Here is a 16,743-nt window from a genome sequence, read left to right as displayed (position 1 = left end):
CCATTATTCCATTCGTATTCCATCTAAGGCGTGGTAAAACAACTGATGGAAAGGCTTTCAAAGGCTAAATATCCTACGATAGCAACGTACATGAGAGATGGAACATAAATGTGGCAATTTTGATATAAAATAAAACATAAATATGAAAATTGTACGAATGAAATTGGGCGTCGGTGTCGGGTTGAGTCATTTCCTACCTAGTTTTGACGCGTAGAAAAACGTTTCGAATCACTTTCTGACAAGACAGATTTTTTGAATTCGAATAATTTATATTTTTAACGCATAAATTTTATAAATAATTTTTAAATTTATATTATTTATCAAATAATCTTATATATCTAATTAATTTTTTTAATATTTCAAAATTACATATATTAACTTTATTCAATTCTTTTAAATAGCATTTGATATAATTTTTAAGACCATTGTAATGATCTACTAATCATGGTAATAAGATTATTAAGTTGATTTGATTACTAATATTTTTATATTATTATGTTTAGTGTAATATTATAAATCCCTGTTAACTCTAAATTACTGTATTTGATATTATATGAAAAATAAATTATAAATTAAAAAATTAAATATCAAAAATAACTTTTCAAAAAGCTAAGATTAAATATTTATTGAAGCACCAATTTATAAAATAATTAAATATTATTTTATAAAAAATTACGAAGTATATTTTGATTAAAATAATTTTTTAAAAAATTATTAAATAAATTTATTATGCTTTTTAATCAATAAATATTTGTTTAATTTCAATAAAAAACTTTTTTTAAATAAGTGATTAGAAAATCAATTTTTGAAAATAATATTAAAAAATACTTTCTCATAGTAATAGAATTTTTCGTCATTTAGGATAAGAATCAAATTATTCCCTAAGATAGTGATCTTATTAATCGAGTAATTTAATATTTCTATCACATAGAAATTTTAAATTGCTACTAAACAAAGTAATATAATTATTGAACGCAAATCACCACAAGTTTTAGACTCATTATCCCATACCAAACACTATATTAACTTGTATTAAATTATGCAAAGTTGATCTTTCAACTCGTTTTTTTCAAATATATATTGCAAAACCCTAATCCCACATTGAGAAATTCTAAATATTTACTATGATATATAAGTAGATGTTTAAACCCAAACTTATAATGTACATTTTGTGAGATAAAATCATAAGATTTTAGGTCAAAATGAACAATACTTTACATGTTATGTGTGGATCTCCACAAATGGTATTAAAGCCAGGTTACTAGTTAGATAAGAGCTAAGTGTTACATGGTATGAGTCACTTCTAGAATTCTAATGTCTAGTGTGATCCTAATTCTGTGGTTCTGTGTGTGCTGTTCTACGTTTCTGTCTATATTTTGCATTGGACTTAACTAGAACGTCAAGCTTGAATGAAGGAGTTTGTGACATTCTAATCTCACATCGAGAGCTTCTGAAAATCTACTATGATATATAAGTAGAGGTTTAAACCTAAATTTACGAGACATTTTTTATGAGACAAAACCATAAGACTTTCATTTCAAAGTGGACAATATATTTCAAGTTAGATGTAGAGATATCCACAAATGAGATTAGTGGTGTTATAACGATTTTGGAGATTGCTAGACATATTTGAAAATAAAAGAAGGAGTTACCACCAATCATTTTTGATTAAGTACGATTGGTCACCTATTAAAACTTATATTTTTAATAAAATTTTAAATTAATTAAAACTTTATCAAAAAGATAATTTCTAGGTCTAAGAAATGTTTAAGTTTAGAAGTCAGTTACGTGTGGAGAATGATTAACAACCTTACAGTACCTGTTTAAAATAGTACCAATTAATTATGTGTTATTCTTTAATTTTAACTAAAATGGTCTTAATTTTAGTTATGTAGATATTTCATTTTGTTAGTAAAGAATCAATTGAATAGTCAAAATTAAATTAACGTGATTTTACCTAATTATGATTTAAGTTGTGTATTATGTATATTTCAAGTATATGAAATTTGTAAAAAACTTATATTTTGTGACTGCATGTTGGAACAAGAATTGAGATTAGATACTTAAAATATTTTTTTATTAGGCTATAATGAATATAATTATATATATTGGAGTTTATATTGATTGGCTACATGAGAAACAATAAGGAAAAGACTTTATTGAAACTATTAAGGTGATACACCATAGCTTTATTTAAGAAGAGAATTGCAAGTGATATTAAATTGAAAAACAGATAAACTAAAGTATGGATTTTGAATTTGAAGGACCAAATTCTTTTAAATGAGGGAATATTTAATACCCGAGCCCAAATGTTCATATCTTAATTAGTTGACCTAGCCCATATATTTCTAAAAAGAAAAAAAAAATTTGATAGTTTTCCTTTGATAATTTATGTGACAGAAAAAAATATAAAAACTTCTAAAAACTTTAAAGAAGAGAAGAGAATGACTAAGATTTGAGAATTTAATCATATAATTGAAGATTTGAGGTAAGACTTGCCTTTTAAACTCTTTAATTTTGGTTTTTATGAGAAAAACTCAAGTATTAGATTAGGGTTTTTAATTTTTTTAAAATTTTCAGCAATATTTCAGTAACTTTTCGGTGAAATTGTGGGTACCAATAGAAAGGTCTCTTTAAGACATTTCTAATGGTATATGTGGCACTTCATTTGGTTAAGTAATTTAAGAAAAATGAATGGTTCAAGTTTATGATTTTTGAGTTTTTGACAATTATAAACACTTAATTTTGAGTCATCGAACTCTCTACTCCAGTGACCAATTTGATCACACTTTAAGAGCTTTTGATAGTACAAAATGTTAACTTTCTAGTGGTATAATTGGTTCGTTTAGATGATATTTAGGCTAAAAAAATTGAAGTCTCAAAGTAGATTTCATGAATCTGAAACCCAAAAAAATTTAGGCTGTTTATGATAATTTGTCAAGTTTTAACCTTTGAAACTTAGACTTCTAGAAATCATTTTTGTCGAAACAAAATTCTAAGTTATAGTATTATATTCTTACTTTAAACTCGTGCCTTTCTTTATCACTAAGAACTATGGGATGTTCAAGATTTTATGGCTCAAAGTAAGCCAAATGCTCATAAAATGCTAAAATTTCAAATTTCAAAAAATTTTATTTTTAATTATTTAAAAAATTATTTCCAACAAATATTTGATTTTTTAAGTTATGAATTAAATGAATTTTATTTATATTATTTTTAATGAATTTGTATTTATTTTAATATATTTTTACTATGTTAATTTCATGTTATTAGTATTGTTAAAAGACTATTAAAGTAGATTATGATTTACAAAAATGATTACCATTAAATGTTAAAAATTAAATAGTTTTGAAAATTTATATTGTTACTGATTTTTATATTGTAATTCTTAATTTCATATGTATACTCAATTTTAGGCATTTTGCTATATTAAAAGAAAATTTGTTTTATATGCTAAAAAATTTTTCAAATACTTTCAAATTATCGAAAAAAGTTACCACATGACCCACGGAAGATTTGCCTTGTTAATTTTATGTTTTTGGGTTAAATTTTGATTTTTTAATATTTCTTGAATTATTATGATACTAAGATAATTAAGTAATTTACTACTTAAGTTTTGGTTTAGTGCATAAGGTAAGTGAATTGATATTCTTTTAGTTTTTATGGCCTTAAATATCAGTTTCAATAGTTTAGAGTTGAATTATATACTATATATTGTTTGTTTATTTGTTTTGCAAAATGAGTTGAACATGCAAAAAATATATATAATTTCTTTATTATGAGTTTGAAATATGGTTTGATATTATTTTGATTTTCAAATATGATTTTGTAATAATATATATCCATCGATTTTCTAAATATGAAATTTTGCTTTGGAATGACATGCGAAATTTGTTATGTATGAATTGTGGTTGAGAAAGTATATGAAAATTGATTTTGTTTATGTTGGGTAATATGAAAATATGTTTTGATTTTGTCTCATAGTATGACTATGTTCTGACTCTACCAAAGAGGGTTAATTGTTGACCATGTCGACATGCACATTGTGATATCAATACCAGTTTTGAATCGTGCCATCGGTTGATAATAGTCATTTTTATTCATCATGCCATCGGTGATATATTTATATCCCATTACACTAAAGAGGTTATTGTAATATACTTCTGTCCCATGACACTAAATGGATTATTATGATATTTTGTTCTGTTCCATTGTACTAATGGGTTAATTATAATTGTCAGTTTAATGATTTAATTGTTTCTGATATTCTTTTGTCCCATCGCATTATAAGGGTAATTTCGATTTTGACCTTCGCTACAAGGGTTAAGTTTGGTTATGGTATGTTACGAAAGACTAATAAAATTTATAATTTTGTGATATTTGATTCTATTTTATAATCTAAAAATCTAGTTTTAAGAATATGTTTATGAATACAAGATTAGCCAAAATATTTTCGAATCATTTAATTAATGTTTTGGTTTAAATGTTTTGTGGCATGCTTAATCCAACCAAAAGAATATCGGTTACTTGTTGAGTCGTCTACTCATTCTTTTATTTTTCTTTACTTTTTCAGATTTCGATGTTTGTGCTTGAGAGACATAATCTTAACAGCTTCTTGGATTAATAAGATTAGCATTTGTCTTTATCTGGGTATAGTTTTTGAAGTGAGTATTTTATTATTGATTCTAAAAAATTTGTTAGTAATAATTTTAATATATTTGATCAACTTCTAAAGGATACAATTTTGTAGACTTGAGATTCTATAAAATATCATTTTGGAAATTGTTAGAGATTTTGATTTAGTTTGATATCCATTGCCTTGTATGCTTATGAAATTCTTCATAAATATGCGGTGTTGTTACATCCTAAATTTTTTGGTATGGAATGTGACATATATGACATTTAAAATTTAAATAAGGTTTTTAAATATGTATAACATTTAAAATTCAAATAATTAAAAATTATTTATACATCAAAATTGTCGTCTAAAAATTATATCATACTTTTTAAGCCTATAAATAGTATGCGCTACATCATTATTTCTTTTTTAATTTGTGAGTTTTTGTTCGTATATTACTTTTCATTTTTTGCTCTACAATCATTATTTTTTCAATTCGTTTTTTTTCCTTTCGACACATTTCTCTTAACCTTTTTTATATATTCCTCTAGTTATTGATCAAAATTATAAAAATGAAGGTATTTCAATAGCTCTTTAATGAATTAATTTATTATTAAACAATACATTAAAAAGAACGAAGGGTATCATAAGTCCATTTTCAGTAAAACTATTGAATTCATATTTCAAAAAGATGTGATTATCAACAAATTTTCAGATTTGACATATGATAGTGCAAATTGCGACGATTTTGCTTGTGAAGAGATATATTCATACTGTCAAACACAATTTTATGTTATATAAATAATTTTATCTCAATTTTTTTTAAATTTTTTAATAAATTATAATAATTGTTAATTATTTTTTAAAAAATATATTATTTTTAATTTCGTTCAATATTTCTCTCCTATAATACATTCATACATGTTTAAATATACACAACGCGAATTATAAACTAATTATATACAATTGAGCATTATCTCCACACGCCCGCCATTCATACTTTATTTGTTATTTTGGTGAAGAAATCGTTTTTATTGATTACGAAATACAAGTTGGCACACTTTTTGGTGAAATACATCAGACATGCATTAATGTCTGGGAGACATCGATTTGTGGAAGATGTCTTGGAAGAGAGAGAGAGATAGAGAGAGAGAGAGAGAGGAATCAAGCAACGTAGGTCGTGTGCTGCCAAACTTGTTCGGAAGTTTCAAGGAAACGATCGAGGAGTTATAATGTCAGTTCTTTCAATAATTGGCTTGGTTTTTCTATAATAAAACTTTTGTCAGAGTTTCACAATGAAAATTCGCTTTTATTCTTGAACTTCTACCGGTTCATCCCAGGACCATCGGTACATATTAATGATTTCAATAATTAAAGATAATGGGTTTGGCAGGAAGTATTTTGCTTTCGCTTGCATGATGATGTAGGAGAATTGGAGATGTGACGATTAATTACCTAATTTACTCATTGATTTAGGATTACCAATTTGAAAAGAGTGCCGTTGAATTCACTCCAAATTTTTTTTTTATATTTCTTTTTTTAAAAAATTTTTATTAGTGAAATTATTTAATTATTTTTTATATAAATTTTTGAAAAGTTATAAATATTTTTGGAAATAGATTTTAGAAAAAAATTATAACTTTTTAAAAATAAATTTTTGAGAAATTATAAATTTTTCTTAAAAAGAATTTTTGAAAAGGTTTGAGTTTTCAAAAATTATTTATTTCTTAAAAATTAGAAAATTTTCAGAAAGTTATGCAAAAGAGAATTAAATAATTTTTCGTATAAATTTTTTTTTAAAAAAAAATTAAGGTGTGAACACTCGTCTAAAAATTCAAATGCCAATATATAAGGTGTAAGATATTAAAATTACCATAATATCCTCAAGATAATTTATGGGCATAACATTATATTAATTTGTCTAGTCTTAATTTGATTTGCTCACTGATTTTTTGATAAATAATCATCTTGATCTCTCCCTTGTATATAATTCACATGTTAGTCACTCCACTATTTTAATTTTAACTATAAAGATTGACGGCTTTTAGCTTGGAACGCAATCGATTGAACCATGTTAGCCAAAAAGATATTAAGTTGTGCTTAATTTTCCTTTATCAATCTAGACCTACTGATCAGTACTTGGTTTTTTTTTTTTTTTTTTTTTTGGGTGGGAAACATGCAGCGGCATATGAGATCAAATAATAATTGCAAGAAAAGGGAGAGAAAATATTGTTAGGACAAGATGAGTGGTCGATGGGTTCAACAAACACGAGTCATGGTTTAGCAGCAAGCATGGTGCCATGTGAGTGTGGTCCGTCTCATCTTAATTGGCTGCCATTGCCATTTCTCCATGTTGATCAAATGGTCCCCTTTCTGAGTCTTACCGCTCTTCTCAACCACCTTAATTAGATCGAGAGCAAGCTCCTTCCTCAGTGGTATTTTGAAAATATCCAAATCAGAAAATTAAAAAAAAAAAAAATGGTATCAGTTTGTCTCTCTATCTCCCACCCCTCCATCTAATTTAGAGGTTCCGGGATGTCAATCCATAATATAAGTAGTTATATTCCTAATATACATTAAATCTTTAATCAGCATTCAATTTTAAAATAAACAAATAAATTTATTTATGAACCGAATTAAATTGAATTTATTCAATTTTTTAAAAACTTGACCCTAAGATTCAACTTGATTTATGAATTTAAAAAACTTAAAATATTTTTTAAAAAATAAATATTTTAATATTGTTAAATATATATTTGAATTAAAAGTAAAATTTTAAAAAATTTTATGAATAATTTAATGCCTCGATCTAGAATGGACCCGAACTCCAAAATCCATACCAAGCCCTGGTCCACCTGCACAAGAATTAACTAAAAATTCATTGTTAGTTGTGGTGCTAAAAGAATTAACTAAAAATTTCAATGCAATGCACAAGAGACAAAATCCAAATCGATTTTAGGAAACAGTCGGTTTGGACTTTCAGGTTGACAGGATTCCCCTATCACCAAGAGATGTAATCTTTGGTTATAATTCTACTAATAATAGCAAAAGCAAAATGCTTGGACTCTGTTAGCTCAGTTTTTTCTCCACAAATTCATGGCCGCAAAATTAGACTTTTGGGCTGAAAAATCCCATCGGTACTGTTAATGTTTCTCTTTAGGTTAATTCCTTTAACACATAGCAAACGTATCATATGGATTGTAATTTGATGAATAATGGGCCACCAAAGGTAAATCGTCTTGTTCAATCAATTTCCTGCACTGCATGCTTCAACTCTTGACTCTTTAATGAATTAATTTAATTTAATTTAATTAACTATATATTGTTCATATAAAAAGTTCCAAATAAAATTGGCTGCTACATATATAAGGCACGTTAATTAATTGTCAACTAATTACTACTAAAATGATATATCTTGATTATCCAAAAAGTGGATTTAAAATCTTGATCTACCGTGAATGATTTTTTTTTTTCTGTTCATAAATTGTTTACAAAAGAAAGCCATACATATTACATATATACAGTAATAAGAACTTAAATTCAATTAAGATATGAAGCTAATTTTTTTACTCTGCCATCATAAGCTTACATGATTAATAATCATACATTATTTAATTAATAAACTTTTAATTTTAATAATCAAAATTTATTTTTTAACAGCTTCGTAATTAAAAAAAGAAAAAGCCTAACATGGCTTGGACATCTATGCATGGAGTCAAAGAGTGGGTTGAGCAATCACATTTGTTTTGGGCTTGAATCTGCAGACTAATATATTAGTTGGCCTAGCCTTACTATATAAATCTTTGGCCCATGTCTGATTTTGAGAGAAAGACCGACTCTCTTTTGCTTTTTTTTTTTTTTTCATTTCCTTTTTGTTCTTGTTGAAAATGTATGGTTGGTTCAAATATATAGCCATGGATGATGTGACGTTGAAGGTCAATGCTGGTCATGCTGCCAATATTGCATGGAATTTCTTGCAAAGTTCAATACGGAGGACCTGCTATATATTGATGAACTAAGCCCGTAGTTGTGCAGCCTGATAATAACTTATTAAATCTCAAACAAGGGCACGTTAATTTATTGTTGTGGTTATAATTAATTGAGAGGACATCATGATTAATTATATGTTTGAATTCCTATTGCTTGTGGAAGGGGAAAACTGGAAAATCAGAGAGTAATAACTATTAATTTATTATGAAAAACGAAAGTCGTACGTCATTGAATATTTTTTTACTATTTCAATAATTAACATATTTCTTAAAAAAAAAAATAATTAATTATCTTCAATTATTTAATTTAGTGATTAAAATAATCTTTAAAAAAATATTAAAATTGGGATTTGAACCTCAATTTTTTCTCTGCTTCTCTTGAATGACCAAAAAAAATAATGATTAATTTTTTTATAATACATGCAGACTTTACTTGAAATTATTTTTTTTTGAATAATTTTAAAAATATAATCTTCACATCATGTATTTAAAAATATACTGACTAAGAAGATATGCTGTACAAAAGATACATAAATCAAAGGCAAAATGTTACCACGTAGTATATGATTATTGTGTTATATGTCAAAACTTTTTTTATTCTAAAAATTTCATATATATATATATATATATGTGTGTGTGTGTGTGTGACAATATTACTATACATTTAATAAGCATTAGGTCAAAAATCTAAAAAATCCATTTTTGAAGTACATTTTTCATCATGGAGAAGTGGGTTTTCAAAATTATAATGGTGGTGAATAGATATCGTTATCTGAATTACAAATAAGCAAAAGTGAGCTTTGAATTTGATTAAAGGAAGACATATATGATCAAAGGTAAGTAATTTGCATGCAGGAGGAGGGGTACAGTTTTCATTCTAATTAGAGTAGTTAGAGAACTTTGATTTCTTTTCTCTCAAGCGATTGACTGTCACACCTTCAACTTAACCAATCCATTAATAAATTTACAAAGTCTTCAGAATTAAAAGCTAATATCAAACACATGTCAACTACCTGATGGCGTGCTCGTCCAGTTCTATCTTTTCTGAAAGAGATTTTTTTTTTTCAAAAAAAAAAAAATCACAGCTCAAAGATACGAAAAAAATGTTGCAGAGATTCGAATTCTATACCAATTAGACATTACTTTTTAAAAATAGTTATATGAACTAATTAAGTTAAAGTTTTGAATTTTCTAGAAAAGAGGTTTGCCTTGAGCTTCTTTAATCATTATATAAATAGCCATAGCCCTGGCTCTTGATTAAAGTCAAGTCGGTCATGCTTGTCAAAGTAATATAGAAAAACAAGATCTGGTTAGGTTTCTTCTCCTCTCCTCCCTTACATTAATTCTATTTAAAAGAGAAAAAAAGTTTCACCACCTAATCCTGCCCCATATATTAGATACGACTAAAAGTTTCTTATGTCATGGCAATTATATATAGTATGTTAAATGAAATCTTTGGTAATACTGTAATTTTTCTGGTTTAGATCATGTAAACCAGAGCGACTAGGGATTTGATCAGACGATAATAGGATATATAGTTGGTGGTGATAACATTCATCGATGGCTACGAGTGGCACCATCAAGAAAGGGATGTTTTGTTTTTATGGGAAATACTACAATCATATGGGGTTTTGTGATTATTTTGTGATTAGTATATGAAAGTGGCAGGTAAGGACTGAAGGCTGAATATGCTAATTATATATATTATGGCAATAAATTGTTTTTCTTTAATTATGATTTAAGTTTTTGATTTATACCTAGCTAGCTATAAATGGGAAAAAGAAAATTCAAATCATGTTTTTTTTTAAGAACTTAAATTTATCAGAAATATTTACAAATGACATTCTTTGTTATTTATCTTTCAATTCAGCTGTGACCAATCATGTGTTATATATATACATCCTAAGCTAAAAAATACGACGAAAAGCCTGAATTCCTGTAGTATTTTCTGCTATAATAAGGTCATGTATACTGATTAAGCATGGGTCAAACGTGAGAGCTGCATAGACTTTCTCTTCTACTGGCTGACCACAATAGAGACATATGTAGAGTTAGAATTCTGAGTTATTTACTTACCATTATAATGGATAATTAATGATGATGAAATAAAAGAAGTTTACAATCACAACTACCACAAAAGCAGATATCATTATAATATTTCATCAATCTGATTTTGATCACCCTCTTTTAGTCGCATTTGTTATTAGGAAGTGACTATGCATATAGAACATTCCAGCTTCTAATTCTAAAGACTAATTGTGAATTCACAACACTTGAAATTGATTACTAAAAAAAGATGCAAACAAAAAGCTGTATAAATATTACAGGATGAAAAAGTTTGAACAAATAAACCCTGGTTTGATAATTTGATTATTATCCCAAATAAAATTATGTACCACAAAAACTGTATACATATAAACTGTATAAATATGCAGAGATATTTGGGTATTAGAGGATAATAATACATGTACTAGAGCAAGAGATAAGCAATGCTTATCTACAGTAACAGCAAACAATGGGAAATGCAAACTCCAAGACTATGTAAACTTTTAATTAAATAACATCTAAGAAATTTCATGCATCATAGAGTCCTCGAAATAGAGTTCAGGCCAGTAGGGAGAGGCGGTTCCATTGTAGCTAGAAGTACTGCTTGCATCTCCTCCTGGATTGCTGAGTGATGTCTCGGTTGCTGTTGGAGGAAGGGTAGGGGATGGAAGAAGCCATGATGATGAGTTATCGGTTTGGTTATCTCCTTGGCTGACCATTTTAAAGTTGGAACAGTATCCCACCTCACTGGTCAATGACGCATTCTCACCATTCAACGATGTTTGGAAACTGAAAGGGACTTGTGGGTCTGGGTCTGCAGGTAAGTGAGATAATAGAGTAGGATGGTGGAGTGGTTGAGAGGTAGCATTTACAAGTGAAAATGGGGCTGAATTTAGTACCGGGTTTTCTTTAATATGAGGAACTGATGAATTTACTAAGTTGAAAGCTTCCATGTCTGCAATGCCATTTTGGTTATATGAGTTGTTGGTTATTGAAGCTGCAGATTGGACAAGATATTGTAGGCATTGAAGCTTAGCCAATTGAGCAGCTTCTGCCTGTAATCTTACATCGTGCTCATCTAATGGATGAGTGCCCTCCATGAGGTCTCTAAGGTTAGCAAGGGCTATGAGCTGAGGCAAGCTAGCAAAGATGTCAGTTCTTGGTTGATGGGTCATTGGATCAATCCCCATCTGAATCAGCTTCTTCTTTAAATGGGTATTCCAGAAGTTCTTGATTTCATTATCAGTGCGGCCTGGTAAATGTGTTGCAATGGCTGACCACCTTTTACCAAAAAAAGGAAAAAATTTAGAGTTAAAACACAGAAAAGAGAAGTAACTTTCAATAGTCTGATCATGAGATCAAATTTGATGCAGTATAATTACTTGTTTCCAAGAATGGAATGCAAATGCAGAATTGTTTGCTCTTCATCTTGAGAAAATTTGCCCCTCTTGATATCAGGCCTTAAGTAATTGGTCCACCGGAGCCTACAGCTCTTGCCACATCTGTTGAGACCTGCAATGGCAATTTTCATTAGTTTTTTTTTTCTTTATAGACATCCTCTCTTCAAAGAACATTAAGAAAAGGATATCAGAATGAAAGAGATTAATTAGGATTAAAAATTGAACCTGCAAGCCTAGGCAGGGCTCTCCAACTACCATGGCCATGTTGCTTTATGTAGTGAACCAGCTTTTGGTCTTCTTCAGGAGTCCAAGGTCCCTTCTTGAGGCCATTCTCATCACAACAAGGAGATCTTCCCATGCTGTTAATTTCTGCTCTCTCTATTCCTTTGCTTTGGTCGCTTGGCTTCCCTTTGTCACCACCAAAACTCATCAAGCATGCTATTTATACAATCATTAGTAGCCTCTCTTCCTGTACTTGATAGTAAATTAATAGTATAACAAAATGTTCCTCGATTTTTGTTTGGCCATTAAGATTTTGACACTGCTTCCCAATCAGCTTTATTCATACTACTATCCTCCAATTATTAAATAAAAATATACCCTACAATTTTGCTTACCCTTCTAACACGATTCACATTACGATGACATATATACACATGTAAAAATGCAAAAATGATGGATATGCATATTTGGTTTTTTATAGTAAATACATTATTATTTTTTTTATCTATAAGAGATTTATGTTAAGGTCATTATTATTATAGTCAATACGTTTTTGTTATTATCTATAAGAGCTAATGTGTTCAACTAAAATAACCTTAATATTCTTTTCTTTCAACTATTTATTTTATCTTTTTTTTTTAATTTTTTTCAATTAAAAATAATTATAAAATCAATTCTTTTTTGTAAAATTTAAATATATATATTAAACATTTAATTTATAATAGCATATCAAATAATTTTTATATCATAAATTCAATGCCTAAAATTTCTAAAATAAAAAATTTAGTACTTAATTTTTGAGGGTTAAACTTATTTAGTTGATCGAACATTACCTAAATTTAAACCCCTAATTATCACAACCACAATGTGAAATGATTGAAAACTTGACCTCCATAAATACTAGCACAGGACTGATCAAGAGAGAGAAATTTGACTTATTAATGTTGTTTCAATCAAATAGTATTAAAATTCCATAAATACTAGCATAGGACTATGATCAAGAGAAAGAAAATTGACTTATTAATGTTGTTTCAATCAAATAGTATTAAAATACCTTTATTTTTATATAAATGAAACATTTATTTTTCCAAAGCAGGAAATAAGAACTTGCTATGTTGAAGAATATTGTACAAAATTATCTCAGTTATATAAATTTCAACAAAACTCAAAGCAGAAGAATTATGTATATGCAACAGACAAATAAAATAAAATTAAAATTTCTAATTGCATCTAAACATCCAAAATTAATCTTTACGTTGTTTCAATAGAAGATCAAAGAGTAGTATCCAATGAAAAATCTGGGATACATCAGGTAATTAATGTGAGAAAAAGAGCAGACAGCAACGTCTTTTAGAGGCTTCCAGATAAATTGCAAATGGGATTTCGTAAAGCGTGGCAAAGCGAAATTGGTCAAAAGGAAGCCATTTCATGCACGCAAGGGAAGGAGAATATGTTTCATCATCGTAGTTATTTGTTCGCATGGCTTCCAACTCTCTAACGTCGTACTATTTATTTTAGATTTCATGGTAAAACTTAAATTTAGGTAACGTACTCAACCAAATGAACACAATTTTTTTTTTATAAAAAAATTTTTAACCTGAAGATATAAAAAATAAGGTGGGGAACATTTTCCTTAGTGTATTAATCTCTCTTCTAATTTCCTTCTTTTCGATTAAAGAAGCATTCAACACAATCCAAGATGTTAATATATACATTTTTTTCTAATTTAATGGAAGTGCAATACTTAATCCAACCATGAATAAAGGAACTATAAACTGCATAAAGTATATATATAAAAGGAGTCTTGGATACTAATATTTGTTTGAGTTTAAAATTCTTAGGCTAGAATTTTTAAGGGAAAAAGGAAACAATTTGGCTTTTAGCTTGCTTGATTGAACCCCAACTTCTGGCTTTTAAATATATACATCAAAGAGTCTTTTAGCACATCTTCATCATGCCCACTGAAGTAACTATTAATTGGGGAATATCCAGAGAAATCACCATTGATTAAATTATCCAAAATAAATCTAATAAGATGGGTGAAAACAGAATTGCAACAAACATGGTAGCTAGTTTTTTTTTTTTTTTAACATTCGAGGTTGGCATAATTGAATTTTAATTACTAAAATTAAAAATTCAGGATTTCATCAATAAAATCACATGGTTTAGAAGAAGACAAATGAGCATATTTTGACCCTAGGATTGTACACGGTTAGAGGAGAAGTTGGTGCAGCAAACACCTCAAATCATGACCAGTTTTAATTTTCTGTAAAAAAGTCATAAGAAATTCTTCACACGATAATTACTTCGATTGCATTTGTTGCTAGCTAGTGTTTGTCTTCATCTTCGTGTTCTGTCGCAGAATTTCCCTTTTCTTGAGCATCCATTTGTTTTTTTTTTAAACCAAGTAATAAAGCAGAAGGTTATCCTGTAGCACAAGCCAATGCTTTTTTTTTTTTCCTTTTAAAAGTTTTATTGAAGAAATAAAAGCAACCAACCCAAATTTTGAGAAGACTAAATTTAGACAGCATATTGAAAATCATTCACCAGAAATTGTATCTTTGCACTTGGAATCATTCAATGAAAGGCAGAGATAGTGTATGAACATGGCAAAAGTCCAGACCCAAAACCTGTAAAAAGTTACAAGTCTGGGATGTGAACTGAATCTTCCTACTATTCAAGTTACAAGTTACTCATAATTGCTCGGGGAATGAAAAACAAAATAATTCATACATTTTTCTTTTCACTTTGGTTACAGCTTACAATTGGGGATGTAATTAAGCAAAGAATTAATACATATCTTACAGAAAACAGAGCACTTTCATTTTTTGGAAAAAAAAAAACAGTTCCTATGATTGAGCCAATTATCCAAAGAAATTAAAACTTGCTATGAATAATAGTATTAGTTATTTCTGGGGTATTTTTGAGATAGCATTAGTTTTTTTTTTTAACATTTGAACCTATCAAAATTTGAATCTCATCATTAAAATTAAGAGTTCAATGCTCTACACAAAAGCTACCCGACTGTTGGTAGTTTCTTGGTTCTTACTTCTGCAAGATTGGGAACTTACCTTGTTTCATAAGCTAAGCTAAGAAGATCTTTCAAACCTAAACTCTTGTTTTATTTGTCAATGTAGTTAGTGTCAATGTCAATTGCCAACAGCCACAAGAGTGAGAGAGACCATTTTTGGTTATAGTTTATTTTTTCTTTCTATACAGATTAACATTACACTGCAAAAGTAAAACCCCCCATTTTCTCGTCTCTCTCCTTCAAATTAGTTAGTAAACGCTCAGACTTTTCTTACACAATGAATAGTAACAGAGAATTAATTTGGTCCTTCAACCAAGGATCCTTGTCTGGTGGAGCATAGGGTGATTTGAATAAATAAAGCTGTGATGTCATTTAAAACCTCTAAAACCTTCAGTTTTAATTATATAAAATATATATGATCTACTACGTTTTCAAGTGTCAGCTAAACAAACCGATTTGCTTGCTTCTGCAGGTTTCCAACCAATGCATCTAAAACCTGACGTCTTGGCCATCAATTTGTTGGCCTTAATAGCAGCCACGGTCATGATCTTAATCTCTGCATGCCGACATATCATGCAGAAGAACTGGTCCTACTTTTTATTTGTTTAAGTAAAAATTAATTTTCTCACTGTTGAATTAATTTAACCCTCTGAATAGTTTTTACTTTCCTTTCTTTTTGCAACTAGTTCAAAATTTTAAAGTTACATTAGCTTCCTGTAATCCAAATTCGTATCTTTCACCAAAATGCTTGATGAGGATGGCTTATCGATTAAGCTTGTCTCTAGGAATTGAGGAAAAAATATACAAGAACAGTTGGAAACCCAATTCAGAAAACTTGTGTTCAAGTCCCTAATGGATAACCTAATCAGGACCTTTGGATGATGGAAGAAATAGCAAGAAATCTAGCTGACATTAAGTTGGCCTGTGAGAATAGCCTCGTTCTCCGTGGCCTATATCCATTTTTAATTTAATCATATATGCCTTAATGACTTTGGTTCTTGCAGAAGCATACCTAATCCATTGTTTATGCTGTATATATATACATACATACGTTTAAACAAGCGAATGTATGATTTGACTCAATTCCACTTTGAGCTCTGGTTAAACTCTAATGTGTTTGATTCAGATTTGTAATGGTATATATAATTGATTTCTACAGTATACTAAGATAAATTAATAGCTAGCCTTGAATTTCCTTGCAGCAAAGCAAGAGACAAATCAACTCCAAATGTCTGGTATGACCTAGAATAAACAAAACTAGAACAGATAACTAAATTGGAGCCCGCAGAATGCAATAAAAAAATTATATTTATACACACCTGACCCACGTGAATGTTACTCAATAAGAATACTTGAAACCACACGAGGCTGGCAGTAGCCTTGATAATTCAACTATCCGCATAATTTTGTATATGTATAATACATGTAAAATATAAA

At 28.6% G+C, this 16,743-nt stretch overlaps 1 protein-coding gene across 1 annotated transcript; it reads right to left on the bottom strand.

Annotated features, from left to right (window-relative positions):
- Window positions 1–10,964: 10,964 nt before the first annotated feature.
- Window positions 10,965–12,608, bottom strand: LOC111310786 (transcription factor MYB93-like). Its single transcript, XM_022910189.2, has 3 exons — window positions 12,279–12,608; window positions 12,036–12,165; window positions 10,965–11,934 (listed from the first exon to the last, which is right to left on the bottom strand). The coding sequence occupies exons 1-3, from the start codon at window positions 12,481–12,483 to the stop codon at window positions 11,172–11,174; spliced, it is 1,098 nt and encodes a 365-aa protein (XP_022765924.2). The 5' UTR covers window positions 12,484–12,608; the 3' UTR covers window positions 10,965–11,171.
- Between the last annotated feature and the right edge of the window lie 4,135 nt (window positions 12,609–16,743).

Source organism: Durio zibethinus, chromosome 1 (genome assembly GCF_047325235.1).
Source record: "Durio zibethinus cultivar Kanyao isolate XHJ-2024 chromosome 1, ASM4732523v1, whole genome shotgun sequence".
In the NCBI taxonomy this organism is placed as follows: Eukaryota; Viridiplantae; Streptophyta; class Magnoliopsida; order Malvales; family Malvaceae; genus Durio; species Durio zibethinus.
This window is presented reverse-complemented; position numbering and strand designations above follow the sequence as displayed.

Coding starts and splice junctions, on each gene's coding strand:
- LOC111310786 (XM_022910189.2), bottom strand. CDS start 12,483: ATGAGTTTTGGTGGTGACAAAGGGAAGCCAAGCGACCAAAGCAAAGGA. Junction 12,166..12,278: donor AGCCCTGCCTAGGCTTGCAG/GTTCAATTTTTA, acceptor TTGCCATTGCAG/GTCTCAACAGATGTGGCAAG. Junction 11,935..12,035: donor CATTCCATTCTTGGAAACAA/GTAATTATACTG, acceptor TTTTGGTAAAAG/GTGGTCAGCCATTGCAACAC.